Source organism: Fomitiporia mediterranea (genome assembly GCF_000271605.1).
Source record: "Fomitiporia mediterranea MF3/22 unplaced genomic scaffold FOMMEscaffold_6, whole genome shotgun sequence".
In the NCBI taxonomy this organism is placed as follows: Eukaryota; Fungi; Basidiomycota; class Agaricomycetes; order Hymenochaetales; family Hymenochaetaceae; genus Fomitiporia; species Fomitiporia mediterranea.
Window position 1 is genome coordinate 1,959,013 of NW_006760391.1, and position 14,674 is coordinate 1,973,686.

The 14,674-nt window shown below is 47.3% G+C and overlaps 6 protein-coding genes across 6 annotated transcripts; 3 read left to right on the plus strand and 3 right to left on the minus strand.

Moving 5' to 3' along the window:
* Positions 1–745: 745 nt before the first annotated feature.
* FOMMEDRAFT_85939 (lateendosome to vacuole transport-family protein) lies at positions 746–5,222 on the plus strand (the record flags this gene model as incomplete). Its single annotated transcript, XM_007266579.1, has 4 exons — positions 746–1,214; positions 1,269–2,203; positions 2,258–2,458; positions 2,514–5,222. 4 exons carry the CDS (start codon positions 746–748, stop codon positions 5,220–5,222), a joined length of 4,314 nt encoding a protein of 1,437 aa, XP_007266641.1.
* A 187-nt stretch (positions 5,223–5,409) lies between these two features.
* FOMMEDRAFT_140733 (COG complex component) lies at positions 5,410–8,661 on the minus strand (the record flags this gene model as incomplete). The annotated part of the gene is made up of 11 exons (XM_007266580.1): positions 5,410–5,689; positions 5,743–6,043; positions 6,105–6,339; positions 6,395–6,481; positions 6,535–6,879; positions 6,933–7,403; positions 7,471–7,713; positions 7,768–7,888; positions 7,938–8,086; positions 8,144–8,224; positions 8,272–8,661. 11 exons carry the CDS (start codon positions 8,659–8,661, stop codon positions 5,410–5,412), a joined length of 2,703 nt encoding a protein of 900 aa, XP_007266642.1.
* A 206-nt stretch (positions 8,662–8,867) lies between these two features.
* On the minus strand, positions 8,868–10,331 carry FOMMEDRAFT_20129 (uncharacterized protein). The gene is made up of 6 exons (XM_007266581.1): positions 10,163–10,331; positions 9,927–10,105; positions 9,699–9,873; positions 9,512–9,640; positions 9,340–9,455; positions 8,868–9,286 (listed from the first exon to the last, which is right to left on the minus strand). Exons 1-6 carry the CDS (start codon positions 10,275–10,277, stop codon positions 8,885–8,887), a joined length of 1,116 nt encoding a protein of 371 aa, XP_007266643.1. The 5' UTR covers positions 10,278–10,331; the 3' UTR covers positions 8,868–8,884.
* A 417-nt stretch (positions 10,332–10,748) lies between these two features.
* Positions 10,749–11,459, plus strand: FOMMEDRAFT_107963 (Sm-like ribonucleo protein; the record flags this gene model as incomplete). The annotated part of the gene is made up of 4 exons (XM_007266582.1): positions 10,749–10,857; positions 10,917–11,058; positions 11,118–11,200; positions 11,256–11,459. The coding sequence occupies 4 exons, from the start codon at positions 10,749–10,751 to the stop codon at positions 11,300–11,302; spliced, it is 381 nt and encodes a 126-aa protein (XP_007266644.1). The 3' UTR covers positions 11,303–11,459.
* Positions 11,460–11,724: 265 nt separating this feature from the next.
* FOMMEDRAFT_28562 (uncharacterized protein) lies at positions 11,725–12,636 on the minus strand (the record flags this gene model as incomplete). Its single annotated transcript, XM_007266583.1, has 5 exons — positions 11,725–11,874; positions 11,987–12,259; positions 12,313–12,340; positions 12,443–12,576; positions 12,607–12,636. 5 exons carry the CDS (start codon positions 12,634–12,636, stop codon positions 11,725–11,727), a joined length of 615 nt encoding a protein of 204 aa, XP_007266645.1.
* A 1,426-nt stretch (positions 12,637–14,062) lies between these two features.
* FOMMEDRAFT_156295 (uncharacterized protein) lies at positions 14,063–14,513 on the plus strand (the record flags this gene model as incomplete). The annotated part of the gene is made up of 4 exons (XM_007266584.1): positions 14,063–14,116; positions 14,186–14,272; positions 14,329–14,391; positions 14,463–14,513. 4 exons carry the CDS (start codon positions 14,063–14,065, stop codon positions 14,511–14,513), a joined length of 255 nt encoding a protein of 84 aa, XP_007266646.1.
* Between the last annotated feature and the right edge of the window lie 161 nt (positions 14,514–14,674).

Sequence of the window (14,674 nt, forward strand, 5' to 3'; positions counted from 1 at the left end):
GCGTCAGTGTAGTAAGTTTACCCGATAGATGATTGACGGTGACGAAGAGAACGCGAGACGCGTTTACTTTTTGATCACGTGGCATCCATTTATATTGAAGGTTATAGACCTCATGCATGTGGATTCCACCAACCTAACCGTCTACTGCGCAATGTCCTCGTCGCACGCAACAACGTCGCACGCCTTTCCGAATTCCTCAAATGGTCATACGCAAAGTGAAGATTCCGATGACGATGACTACGCGACAATTAGGAATCTGACGCGTGATTCTCCTTCTGACGATGACGGTTCTGACGGGAGTGGTCGGGGTGACTATTCCACGCGCATGGATGAGATATTGAGCGAAGACGGATCCGACCACAGTAATAGCTGGAGATATGATGCTGGGAGCCAGGAGGCTCAAGGTGAAGATGACGAGGGAGAGGAGGAGGAATTCTTATACACTGGCAAGGACGCCGAAGTATCTTCAGGCGGATATCGGGAGCAACTGAAGGATGTATTGGACGACGATGAGTTGGACAGTGTAGATGGAGCAATTGATAGCGGTGAAAATACACAAGTTTCCATCCGTCAGACGGACGAGTCCCATGAGGCCGGTGAACACGTCTACGTCGTAAGTCCACATGTTGTAATTATTCTATGCATCATTTTCCTCACACTCAAACTCCGTCAGACAGAAACATCACCATCTGAAGGGTCAGCTTCAGCCTCGTCTTCCCAACAATCTCGTCTGCCACCCATTAGGATGAGTCTGCCTTATGCAAGCGTTCTCATCAACGATTCGCGCCCTTTCATTCATCCCAGTATCTCAAGACTCCGGTCAAGTCTACCGGCCACGCCACGGCAGCGTGTTGTCTCCTCATCCAGTCTTGGTACTGCAAATATTCTTGGGCGAGATCTTTTAAGCCCATCTCCTTCACATTTTTCATCCATTTCTCGAACTTCATCAACATCCAACTTGCGAATAGCAGACACTGTATCAGATGTCGGGAAAGAGCAGGAGGCCTTCAAGTGGACAACATTACGCATTATTGGAGAACATGTCTATCACAAGGCTCCAGACAAGGCTAATGCTATCCTCGGTTCTCCCGTCTTAGGCTCGCCGACAGTATTAGCAGCAAACGGCTTGATCTGCATTGGCACGGATTCTGGACGTGTGTTTGTGTTTGACTTTAAACAAGAGCTGAAGTGTATATGCGGTGACGATAACTCGGGTAAGCCTTTTTCTCCTATATTCTTTTCAGCTCTCTTCTAACTTATTTTGTTAGCTAGATCCTATGGACCTGTCACGGCATTGGCACTTTCGCATGACCATACCTTCGTGGCTGTTGGACATGGTCAAGGCCACATACAGCTTTTCGACATTAAGCAGCCACTCGTTGCTGCACGAACTGTCGTTCCGACTAAACTGGCTGCGGTCCGGTCCGGTCGACAGGAAGGCCATCTGCTTGGTTCTCGTATCGTTTCGCTTGGTTTCATATCTGGACGGCATACAGCGGTTGTCTCTGCAGATGACCAGGGACTGTCATTCTACCACAGCCTAGGAAGGGTTCTGTTTATGGACGCGAACGATTGCCTACGCCTATTAGGAAAATATCCTGAAGAGGAGCCTATTGCTTCTCAGCAGCCTATAAAACGTGTAGACCCCCAGAATGGATCAGCGATCCCTTCACCAAATGGCTCGGCTACCCCTCGACTTGCTCAACAAGTCCATCGTAAGGCAAATGCCATTTTATCTATGGGACCACTGCCTTTGGGTACGGTTGAGCATCCTACCGATTCGTATCAACTTGTCGCAATGTTGACTCCCATCAAACTCGTAATTGTGGGCTTGAAGCCAACTCCGAAAACTTGGCATCGACGGCATCGAGAAGGCGAAGATGGGAATAACGGAAGGTCAAGGTGGCGAGGTTGCCTTGCATGGTTCCCAAGCATTTCTACTTCGGAGAATGTGGTAAAAGCAACTAAGAAGCGGGATAAAAGACAAAGCGCCCTACAAAATGCATCATTACCCTTGCTTGCGTATTCTTGGGGTAGTACGTTGTACATACTTCGGGTTTCGGAATCCCGTATCTTGCAGACTGTACGAAACGAAAAGACAGGCAAAATCGAGAAAGTTGACACGGGCAAAGTCAACTTTGAAGATCATGGCCTCTTAAACCTTCGGTCTGATATTCTTGCTATTCAATGGTTGAACCTGAATGTAAGCGGCTTCGGAAGTCCAGATTCTATCAGTTGCTAATGACGGTTTCTTTAGCAAATCATCCTGTTCACGGATGCGACCCTTGAGGTATTCGATATTCGCGCGTCCAAGGTTGTGGAGAATGTCGCGTACGAAGCCTTGAACCTGGTTTCTCCAACTCTAAGTTATACTGCAAATGGCGCCATGGCTTATCAGGATTCTGTACGGGACATTCATCATAGCGTGCGAGTCTATAAGGGCAAAATATTCCTTCTTGTCAGTAAAAATCGTGAAGTATTCATTCATTTTCTAACGCAAGTTCTTAAATTAGGAGTATAAAGAAGTGAAGGTTGGCACACTATTATCATGGGCGGACCGTATATTAGCCTATGTGCAAGAAGGCGATTTCCTGAGTGCCATAAACTTAGCAAGGGATTATTACCTTGGCCAGGCGAAGGGTAATAAGAATGGACTTCCCGAAGACGTCGATGCAATGCATGCCATGGTCGGCGAGAAGATGAGCGATTTAATGGTTGCGTCCGCACGTTATGCGTTCTCTGAGGATCGATTGACGGACTCAACGCATGTTACCGCTGACAACCGAGGAGTCGATCGAACTTCATTATTTGAAGACCTTGTGTCAACCTGTGCTCGAGCGTGCATAGCACTGGACGAGTTTGACTTCCTGTTCGAAGACCTCTTCCAGTACTATGATGATTCGGGTATCTCGCAGATCTATTTGCACCAACTCGAGCCTTTCATTCTCGATGGGTCTATTCATTTCATTCCACCCCGAATTACCCAGCGTCTTGTGGCAATGCATGATGAATGTGGTGACTACGAGGCTGCAGAACGGCTCATATGGCATATAGATCCCGATTGTCTAGACATCAATCAGGTCCTTACACTGTGCCAGAAATACCACCTTTATGATGCTCTCATTTATATCTACAACTCTGCACTTCAGGATTACATCACTCCTATTGTCGAGCTCCTTGGTATGGTCCGGAAGGTGCAGCAAACCAGGCGGGACCGGATGTTGGGAGTTTCCGATTTCAACCACCCGGCCTCTTATGATGGTATTAATGAGGAGAATCTCGTGCTAAACGCATACAGAATTTATCCTTATCTATCGAACATCCTATCAGGATTAAGGTATCCAAGCGAGACGCCATTATCTCCGGAGGACGCATTGAAGGCACAGAACGACGTTTACTCGTTCTTATTCCACGGTCGATCATTCGTGTGGCCAGCTGGAGGTGGTGGCAAGCTAGTACTTACAGCAGACGAAGAAGGCGGTATCGAACCAACCTATCCATATGCTCGGCTTCTCCTTCGCTTTGATGCGGAGGCATTTCTTCACGTAGTGGATATCGCTTTCGAACAAAGTTACCTCAATGATGAGACAAATGGGACGAGCAGACAGATCATAATCAAGATTCTTCTTGACATCGTAGTGACATCTGGCCCATCCCTTTCTCCAGCCGACGTCACGTTTGTCAATATCTTTGTTGCGCGAAACGTACCCAAATATCCACAATTCATCCATATCGCCCCGAGTGCATTGCAAAACTTGTTAATTGGTCTGGCTTCCGACGCGGACCAGAGCACTCGAGAAGACCGTCAGCTAGCTGCTGAGTTTCTTCTCTCTGCATACACGCCTCACGATAGCGAGAAAATCTTGCACTTGTTCGAAAACGCTGGGTTCTTTCGCATCCTACGGACGTGGTATCGGCAAGAAGGGCAATGGGCTGCCTTACTGCGGACCTATGTCCATGACCCGGAGCTGTCATCCGAGGAAGTCTTCCCAAACGTGGAACAAACGTTGTCGCACGCACTCCGCGCCGGTAGAAATCAGCTTCCGGAAGATGTTATCTCTAGCCTGCAGTATTCGATCCCTTTGCTTCTTCAAATGAGCATCCCACATACGGCGCTACTCATTGACAAATATGCACCCGGAATGCATTCCAAAGTAATCGACGATTTCCAAGTTACAGATGATCACAAGCGATACGCATACCTACGATGTCTTTTGGGACCGCCGCTGAATGGGGACGAGTCTCTTGGTTTCACACGGGAGAATGGTCCATCCACGTCGGTCAGTGCTAGTCTCCAAAAGCTATACCTGAGACTCCTCTGCCAGTTGGAACCATCGAATGTCATCGTGGGCCTTGAATATCTGCCTACGAACTCACTAGATACCGATGAGATCGTGCGTATATGCGAGGAAGAAAGGATGTATGAAGCAGTTGTCTGGCTAATCAACGAGGAAAGCGCTGTAGAGTCATTGTCCAGACTTGAGGAGTTCAGTCGAAACCAAACAGCCGACCTGGGCGAAGCACTCCTCCGTGAGGAGGGCTCTGCCACCGTAACGCCAGAATTGGAAGAACAGCTGGCTAAATTTGAAGCCTTGTGTCGGATGGGTATCGACATATGCCGAGAGCACTCGGAACAGACAGCAGAAGCTGACGTCCCATTGGAGGACCTGTGGTTCAAGTTGCTCAGCAGTCAAATCGACGCCGTGCAAGCAATTTCATCTAGCATCTCATATGGCGACGGCGTGTCATCATGTACACCCGCAGAAGAACGAGTAATATCCTCACTCCGTGGGCTCGTGCAATATTCATTCACCAGCCTCGTAGCTGTCAGTTCTACGAAAGCCGTCTCGTTCCCTCGGCTCTTCAAGAGACTAGTAGACTCCACAGCACACTCGCATAGCCAGTCTGGTGCGAAGTACGCAGAGTTCCGAAACATAATCACAAGCATGCTCGAGTCGTACCGTTCAGAGGGCGATCTGCTGGCTATGAGCAAGCGAATCATCGATACCGATTTCTTTGATACATACGAAGACTTGACCAAGGAACGCTCAAAGGGATGGCCAGCGGCCTCGTCGAAATGCTTGACGTGTAGGAAAGCAGTCCATCCTGGCACGCCAGTTCGATCCGACCCATCCTCTCCCCCACAAAAGAATTCAGTTATCGTGTCCCGGACCGGAGTATACCATGCAACATGTTATCCATCAAATTCAAACCATGCGTAATATATATTGCATATGTTTTGCTACTTATCCACTGACTTTTGGGATTTAAATTATCGGTATCAATCGGTATCATGTAGACAATTCTTATGCATTAACCAAGTTATATGTAATCGTAATATTCATATCTACATTCACTGATGAAACAACTATCTAACTGACAGACTGTTGTGGGTAAATATCTGGGCTATCAGGAAACCTCTGGTTCTCCCTCGTTCGCATGTACGGAGCGCTCCAAAGCCCTGAAAGACGAGCAATTATCAAGGTTCACACCCAGTGCTTCTGCGTCTTTCGCAAATGCTTTGACATCAAGTATGAGCTGTGCACGAACCCGCTCCTCGTCTCGTGCATCATCGTCGGTAGTGGAACTAGAGCCACCACCAAACAAGGAGAATCCAGTTCTTTTACCCATCCGAAGTCGTCGTAACGACTCCTCGGTTTTGCGCATTGCGGATAGGTGTTGAAGATACCTAAGCCAATTAAAATTAATGGTCTATCCGATCGAGACATGATCTCGACGTACTTATTTGAAACGGGCTCAACAACATTCGTGCTTATCGGCGCACAGAAATCGTTTCGTAACGCCTTTGCAGGGCCCTCTCCTGTGTCTATCCCAAAGAATAACTTGACTGGTCGTAAGATCAATGGCACGAACGAGCTTGGCTTCGTCGGCATATGTTTCTGGGAAGTTGCGCGAAATTGGCCTGGAAGAGACTTGACGGGTGCCAAGGCATCGCAGCATCGATTGGTGAGGATGAGTTCCACTTGAGATGACAGCGATGGGACTATTTCGGTTACAAATGATAGCGCGGACTTCAATGCGTCTAGGATAGTGAAAAAATTTAGTCAACGATATAGTAATATGTTCAACAAGAGGGTATTTACTTTCTGGCTCGCCAGTCTCTTCTTCGTTGGTATCCATAGAGCTATGAGGGAGCATCGAGCTGGTTTGTTCTCGCCAAAGTCGCTGAACCACCTGCTCCATTCCCTTCAAGTCGCGAAGTAGTACTGCACATTGCAGCAAGCATTTGTCGTCCTCGGCTGTGCGATCGACAGAAGAATTGTCTTGAGGTAGAGTAGGAGTGGATGAGCGGGAACCTGGTAGCCCAGAGCTAGCAACCTATGAAAACTTGTCAGTTGGTCATTTTTCCACGGAAGACTTGGGGCCATGACACCTTGTCTGTTAGGGGTGATTTCATCTTGTCCAAGTTTTCTAGAGATGGCAGGTTAGACTCTATCCAAGTACGATATCTCTTTATCAGCTATATACAGGTGTTCAGAATCGAAGACATGATATAAAATAAAAATCGAGTACCTGCAGTGTGAGTCTCCAGAACCTCGGCGCAAGATCAAGCATATAGATCTCTGGACTCCAACACTGAGAAAGCGCATTCAAGATGGCTCTTGATTGGCTGAGTACAAGCGCAGTTTCAGCTCCACCCGACTTTGTGTTACTGGTGGTTGGTGACAGCGATTTGGACTCCAGTGCTTCTTCAACTCGGCTGACAATATCCTTCCAACGTAACTGGAAGTAGACGGGGAGCTGCCATCGTCGCTCGAAAGTCCCGAAGCTATGGTGCACTCTGAGTGCTTTGACTGAGTGTATGGAGGGCGCCAGATATTCGATGGAACGAATGAAAGCCTGAGTCGTTTCGTAGTTCTAGGCATGCCAACAATCAGCTCCGAAAATACAACCGAATGCATACGGCTAACCTTGCGGAATTCGTCCGGCTTTCCCGCAGCAAATACCGACGAGCCCAAATCGTCCATAATCGCTCGAGAGACCTCAGCCCAGATTACGTTCGACAAGATATCAAAGCCATACTCCGTCGAGCCTTCCGCGTTCGTTATGTCTACTGACAAAACGGAGGACTTTTGACGGCTCTTCGACGCAACCTGTTCCGCAGCCTCCATAATGGGTTTCATGTCCCTGGCAATAAAACGCAAGACTTGATTATAAACTCCTGCGAGGGGACTGTCACTGTCGTCTAGCAGATATATGCTTGAGTCTAAATCCGTTACGTTCGCGAAGAACGGATTCTGCTTCGATGGTAAGGCAGTGTAAGGAGTATAAGGCGTAGGCGGTGGTCGAGAGAACAAGGAGGCGCCAGGTGGCTGTTGCACGAGAGGAGTGTGGGGCATCACCGGAGAAAGAGGACCCGATAGACAACCAGGAAATATAGTCTAAATGATAACACGAATTAGCAAGTTATATATAAAGCATAACAAAATAATAATAATAATGAAATACCTTCTTCACGAAGCCTCGAACAACTTCGCGTCGTATGATATCTTCTGCGTCTCGCCAGAGACCGAGCATGTCGTATGCCCGAAGACAATCAACCAAGTCCGACAAGAGTTTGGCATGTTCCGTCTCCGGTTGTCGAGCTTTCGCCACTGCGGAAGTTTTGTCGTTCGAAGTCAATGAGAGCAAGGTAATTGCAAAATGATGCTCTAGGTCGGAGGAGAGGGTTGACTTTATCCGCTCTATCCTCTGCAGAGCGCTTCAGTGACATTGAATAATGTGCAATATGCGTAGCTCACAAACCCATTGACTCTCCGCTACGAACGAGCAGTTCTTTTTGGACGCTTTATTCGTGTGATAGAGAAGCTGGTTGTACTCAGTCGCAATTCGGAGAAGATGCTTTGCACGTTTTCCTTTCGTCGACCTTGACAGACTCCGTAAGAAAATATTATTAATACAGCTCAGCCACGTACTTGTCGTCGGTAATGTCATCCCCGGACAAGCATCGTTCCAGGTACGAACTTTGTCCTGGTGGATTGCCTTCCTGCGGCGACGAGATGAGGAGTAATGATTCTAATCGTGTAATCGAGTCTGATATTTTCAGCAGCAGCTGCAACATTGCCTACAGATCAGAGTTAGAAGGGTAAGACGAGTTCACTAATGAATAGACAAATCATACCTTCTCTTCGCGCAAGGTTGCTCTTCGGTCAAGTTTAGCTTGCACGCTATCCTGCACTCCTTGTAACTGACTTCTCGAATCCTATCGACTATCAGCTTCCTGAAGCACCCAAAAGACAATAAACGCACCTGAATCCGAGAATGTAGATCACCAAGAGGCCATTTTATCCGTTCTAATCTATCACCTTCTCCCTGTAAATCCGTGCTGAGACTAATGAAAGCCTCATAATCATCATTGATGAGTTTGACAAGTTCCTCCTTGAGCTTTGCCAAATATTCGCGCAGCTCAGCTCGAAGGTCTGGCAGCGACATATTTGAGCGCGACAGTAAGAAATCTTCGACATTGAAGTCTGGTGCAGTGAGGTTTTCATTGTCATGGGATAATGGTAGCAATTCTGGGAGGTCCACCGATGTCGAAAGTCTCTCGGGACGCGAGGTTGCTTCACGAGCAGCTAGTTCTTCCGCTAGTCTAGTCAGTTCGAACGGGTCGCGACTGGAAGCCGTCACAGTACCCGACATTTTAGAGAGACTCGTGCAGAATGAGTAAGTAGACCGTGTCGCGACACGTCTGTCAAGACGTGCACGAATGATCGACGCTAATTTACAACACGTATCATTTCCATAAGCGGTAGACAGTAGAGTAGACAGAGTTTGATAAACGCAATGCAAATAAAAAGTAACATAACAAGACAGGATAAAAGCAAACACATGCGGAACGTGGAAAATGCAAGGCAAGAATAAACTAGGATGCTCCAACGAGCTTGGCTTGGAGCGCTTTCAAATGTTCCATCCCACATCCGCCCTTACTTGGGTCCTTGACTAGCTTGTACTTCCTAGGAAGCTTACATCCCCTGACATCGCACAGTGGTGTCGGTTTAGGCTGAGGTGGTTTCGTCGGTTGTGTGCTTTGTGTGGTTTGAGCCAAACTCGATTCCGGCATGAGCGATGGTGGTACGGAAAAGGACAACGCTGGTGAATCCGGTTTGGTTGACGAGACCCAACGGAAAAGCGTTGGTACAATTGGTGGTGTTGCAGACACTGATGCATCCTCTTCTTGTTCACCCTCTTCGTCGGCTTCAGCGATAGCACCTCGTTTACCCCTGGGTCGAGTTTGCTTTCTGAGCAGTCGATTAATAGTCTCTATCTAGAATAAAGGGTAAGCCGTGGGCACTCTATATCACTGGAGGCTCAAAATACCTTTTCATCTTCAAGCTTCTTCGCCGACAGATTCTTCCGCTTCCTTGCGGTTTCTTCCCTCTTAAGTGCAAGTTCCGTCTCGTTGAGGTGCTTTTTCTTCTTTGAGACAGTTTCCTCTGAAGCCGAATATAAGCATAAAAGTGTTTAGGGAATTTTAATTTCGGTAACATACCCAGTACCATATGCTCTGCTGATTCCACCATCCCAGCAAGCGCCGCTTGTCTTTGAGTCAACCGGGTGGGTCCTGTATATTGCGACTCTGATGAACTATCATCATCGTCTTCGGACTCGACATCAACATCTACCAAGCGCATATAAAACATAAGTAACAAAACTGCGTAAGGCCTAGACGGATTTACGTTTGGGATGGCCTTTCCGTCCAGGCCGCAACGGCATCTCATCGCTCGGTGTCGGTGTAGTATTTGAAGGCGCCACGCCAGAGAATTTCAATTTGATTTTCAAACGTGGCTTGCCGGGTGAGGACTTTGCTTTCGTCGGCTTTGGTGGAGGCGTTGGGGACGGCGACGAAGAAAGCTTTCAGGTTGTCAGAACACAAAAGGAAGCTTCGATATAAGCAAGGAACCCACTTCGTCCTCTTGGTCCTCGTCGTCGTCCTCACCTAATCCATCCTGGTCGTTATCTTCTACGTCAATCTCATCCTCCTGATCACCTTCGCTACCACTTGCGTCGTCATCGGGCGCGCCGCCAGCCTCGGACGAAGCACCATCGCCGTCAAGTTGGACTTCCTCATCTGAAACATCCATGTCTGTACAGTATGTGAGCCTCCTAACGGGTTTGAGAGCGAGGGTAGATTAGATCGTACCTTCGCCACTTCCTTCTACCTCCATAGTTTCAATAGCAGGCTCCGGCGGCGACGGAGGATACCTCTGAGCCCTCAAGCTCGCTCTTCTAGCTGGTAGCTTTCTACGAGGAGGCATGTTAGAATTGACTTGGAGGTGCTCTTTCACGGATTCAGAGGTAACAAGAAGTGGGGAAGTTGATGGTGGTGAAAAAAAGAAAGGAGACCAATAGAACGGACGTACAGCTGATGCTTCCTTTTCCTCCGGAGTTCGTGGTTAATTCAGTGATACCCCGTCAAATACAGCGTTGCTATTTTTGGTCACTCAAAGGCTCTCAACTCAGGTTCGCTTATTTACACCTCGTAAATGATACTCAATTTCGCAACAAATGCCACTACATTTTTGTCGTAGATAAATAAATCCTTCATATCCGAAAGAACCAACTAATTATACTTAGTGCAGTGCGAAGCCCTGTCTGTGCCTTTGATATTCATATCGGACGAATATGGTAGACATCACGTAAGCGGCGGAGTTTCTCATCACAAGGCTGCATGTGCGCCAGGCGCGCTCTGCTTCAATCTCAACTCTAAATCCAGTTCTCAATCGACAATGTCCAGCAGTCTAGGTGTACCTGTAAAACTTCTTCACGAGTCCCTCGGGCATGTAATAACAGTTGAGCTTAAGACTGGGCAGCTGTATAGGGGAAAACTTGCTGAAGGTATGTTCAAAAGTACGCCCTTGACCTTCTGTACAAAAGTGCTGACACGCGTCTCGCAGCCGAGGACTCCCTCAATATCTCGTTAAAAGACATCACCGTGACCGGGAGAGATGGTCGTGTCTCGCAGTTGGACCAAGTTTACATTAGAGGAAGCATGGTTCGCTTTTTCATCGTGCCTGATATGCTTCAGAACGCACCGATGTGAGTCCTCCCAGTAAGATCAAATGCTAAGCTTTTATTGACGTACATACATTTGCCAGGTTCAAACGTGTAGGACCAAATGCAATGAGGGGTAGGGGTATCGGTACGGCTCGTGGTCGTGCGACCATCATGCGGGCAAATGGTCAGTTTCGTCATTCTATCATGATACAATATGCTGACGCCTTTGTCTTTTACAGCACGCCGTGGTCGTGGGCAACCTGCAGCCCGTGGTATTCGCCGTTGATAGTTTTCTTTAGATGCTTGGTGAAGAGAGCCGTGTGTTTCATTGTAAAAGTATCGATCACATGTCTGCACTCATATAGCAGAACGTTCACTGGGCTGGACGAGCATAGTAGGTAGGGTGCCTGTCGTAATACATTGATTATCTGTCCAGCCTGCACCGGTAATTACGAATATAATCTTACCTTCATGGCTCTCTTCCAGTACGTTTTATCTCCTGGACCTCGAAGGAAGCAAGACTTGTCCGTGATTGACATCTATCTCATGCGCTGTTCAGCTACACGTCATGACTGGCGATTCCGATAAGAACTTACAAGCCTTATCACTCCGCATAGAAATGTGAAGGGTGATATATTGCATGGAAGGCTATTTTCGCAATAATCCATTTTCAATATTACTTTCTCAAGACAAAAGTCATCCATTACGTCAACTCTCCCAAATCTCCACTGGCATTAGCTGAACACCACTCGACGGTGATAACGCCTTCTTGTTCTCGGTGCTACTACTGTATTCTGGCACAACTGCTGATGACGGGGCCATTTGCGTCACCTCATCCCAACCTCGCTCGGGACGGCACTCCGGGGGTGTATTAAAGTACCAATGTAAGCCAAGTTCCGATCATTCTGACAACGCTCAAACGTCGTACTTTCGACGCGCACACTATGTCAAAGCCCATACAAATACCTACGGCGGTCAGTATGTCCGTTACATCCTTTAGGCCGAAGTCGAGCTGAGTGTCTGTGGCATTCCAGAAACGCAGGTCAAAGAACCCTCGTATTCCTCCAGATACAATCGCGGGGACTGAGACCTCTGTTGTCACTTCTAGTTCCTGGGATGGGCCAGGTAGCTCCCCCTCGCCTGATATCAGTTCGGGCAGCTCCATGTCACGTTCAGCCAATGCGGCCTCTGGGACTACAGCGACTGCCTTTTTCAAGGAGACAGCTGCACTCATGTGATGAGGCTTCGTATGTAAGTCCGTACGCGTGCAGAAGAAATGGACTCTGACAAACTTACGGGAAAGTTCACAGATATGTTCAATACCCTTATCACATACGATTGATTCATTTAATACCGTTACTCTGCATAACAATACCATATCTCGCAATGTATTATCCCATCTCACTAGAACTATATGGAAATCTACCATTTGACTCCGTTTTGTTTCGAATTTTTGCCAGAAACAAGCAACTGATGGCCTTTTTGAGCTGCAGCGTTCTTGACTCGAGCGTCAATGAATCCTAGAGAAGTTATCAAGTCCTCAATACTGCTATCCTTCACCTGGTAATGCACATATACTTCTAGGCTTACTGAATAGTGGAGTCTATAGAGCATAGCCATTGTATTACAACGCAATAGTAGATAGTGTATTCCCCCAATATGCAAGTCCATATTTCATACGTCATAATGCATGTCATCTGGCGCTTTTGCTTGAAAAAGTACAAAATGGGACTCCAAAGCCATAAATTTATTCCAACCTAGAACCTGAATTACAACTCGACGGCTAGACCTTACGCTTGTCAACTACATTAAACATTCACAATGTCTTCTAATCCCAAGGATCTAGACGTGGCTGCCGAAACCGGGGTAAGCTCACGAGCATTCTACAAAGGCTGCATCCACTGATGTAATCATACTGTGCAGAGTGCCTCTACTACCACCGAAGAAACCTATGATAAAACATCAAACAAGACAGGAGCACTAGACCCTGACAAGTCTGATAAAGCTCAGGTAGGTTGGCTAGTCGCAGTCTTTACTATATGCGCTCTGGGTCCTAAAATGCACAACATTATAGAATCGTGATGAAACGAGTCAACACAATGTAAAAAAGCCAGCTCATTAACCTGCCACTTGGGACTCGCAGAACAAGACTGCTTTCCCGTGAGCAATCAAGACACGTCTGACATGGAGGTATAGCTGGAGGGGAATTAGCACGTTTATAGTAGTACCTCAGATTTTGTACGAGTAGGGATCAGAACAGGGATACATGACTATCATTAAACCATGGATCTCTTTGGTAGCAAGCATGAAAGTCAGTATGCCAAACGGTAGGTGCACATGTTTGATATTTGGTTAAGCTCCGATTGAACATTGAGCGGTTTATGAAAGGAAATCCTGACGATGCCATGCAATAGTCCAAAGATGGAATTAAAAAAGGACAAATTTGTCCCACAAATTGATTTACGGAGTCAGTGAACTTGGACTGTAAACAAAGTCGGGAAATAATTATGAGTACTTCAGGACGTGTCAGTGTCTCATGAGTCAAGCGGAGATCGAACAATACACATCAGGACGCGTCAACTATACATGTGATTCTTTTCGATTGCGGGCCACAATTTCGTCATCCCCTGTCGTGCATCGAAGTTCTGGCTCCTCACGAGCCTACGGCGGTTCGGGACATACTGCCTAGATGCTGTGTCTTCCTTGTCAACTTGCTACATTTCCGGTCTAGACTTATTCCAGAGGCTTATTTGTATGGTGATTATGACGCGCTCATCGTGGGGCTAAGTTGTTCCTCGACTCACCACCTGCCTTTGTGGGATTGCTCTACTTCGGGGGCTTCGTTGATCTTCAGCGCCATGGCGCACGTCTAGGCCGCATCGTCATCCATAGCGTCACCGAAGACATAGGATAAAATATTATTTGACGCGTATATAAGGGCATCCTTGCGAGTCTGGAAACCTTCACCAAAGCATCTCTCGCATCTTATAAGCCAACAACTTTCACTTGAACTCAATCCTCGTTTATTTTCCGAATCAATACCATCATGTCGGACAACAACCGCTGGGGAATCACTGACCAAGCTGAGGCTAAGCTAAAGGTACGACGCCTTCGTCTCCTTAGCCACAGGAAGTTGTTTACGCTGGGGTAATCTTTTGTCGATTTGTAGCCTGATTCCGAGAAGTCGACTACGGAGCATCTCGGCGACAAGTTCAAGGGCAATGCCGACAACGCCGCATCCCATGCGCAGCCTTCGGTACTTTACAAACTAATAAGGAGTCGTTAATTGGTATTAACTCCTTCTTCCTACAGAGCGAGAAGTCTACGACGCAGAAGGTTAGCGACACGTTCTCGACCAGCTCCGAGAATAACGACGTAAGTTCTGGATATATTTCTCCTCGGGAAAGCGTTAAACTAAAATTACCTTCTTCCCTGGCATGTCGCAGTCGTTCTTGGACAAAACCAAGGACACACTTGGCATGGGTGGCAACAAGTAGTGATTCGGAGGGATTCTGTGCTTGTAGAGCGGTTTTGAAGTCTCATATGTGCATGTACTAGTAGTAAATACCAAGTACTCAATAAATCCCTAATCATTGTAATACGAGTGGCATAAAGTCTTAGTCTATGTGATTGTTCAAACCCGCCTATCGTGCGAAGA

Excerpts from the sequence above, each read along its gene's own strand:
- FOMMEDRAFT_20129 (XM_007266581.1), bottom strand. The coding sequence starts at position 10,277 with ATGCCTCCTCGTAGAAAGCTACCAGCTAGAAGAGCGAGCTTGAGGGCT. Across the intron at positions 9,874-9,926 it reads ACGAGGACCAAGAGGACGAA|CTTTCTTCGTCGCCGTCCCC; the intron begins GTGGGTTCCTTG and ends ACAACCTGAAAG. Across the intron at positions 9,287-9,339 it reads AGAAGCTTGAAGATGAAAAG|ATAGAGACTATTAATCGACT; the intron begins GTATTTTGAGCC and ends CCTTTATTCTAG.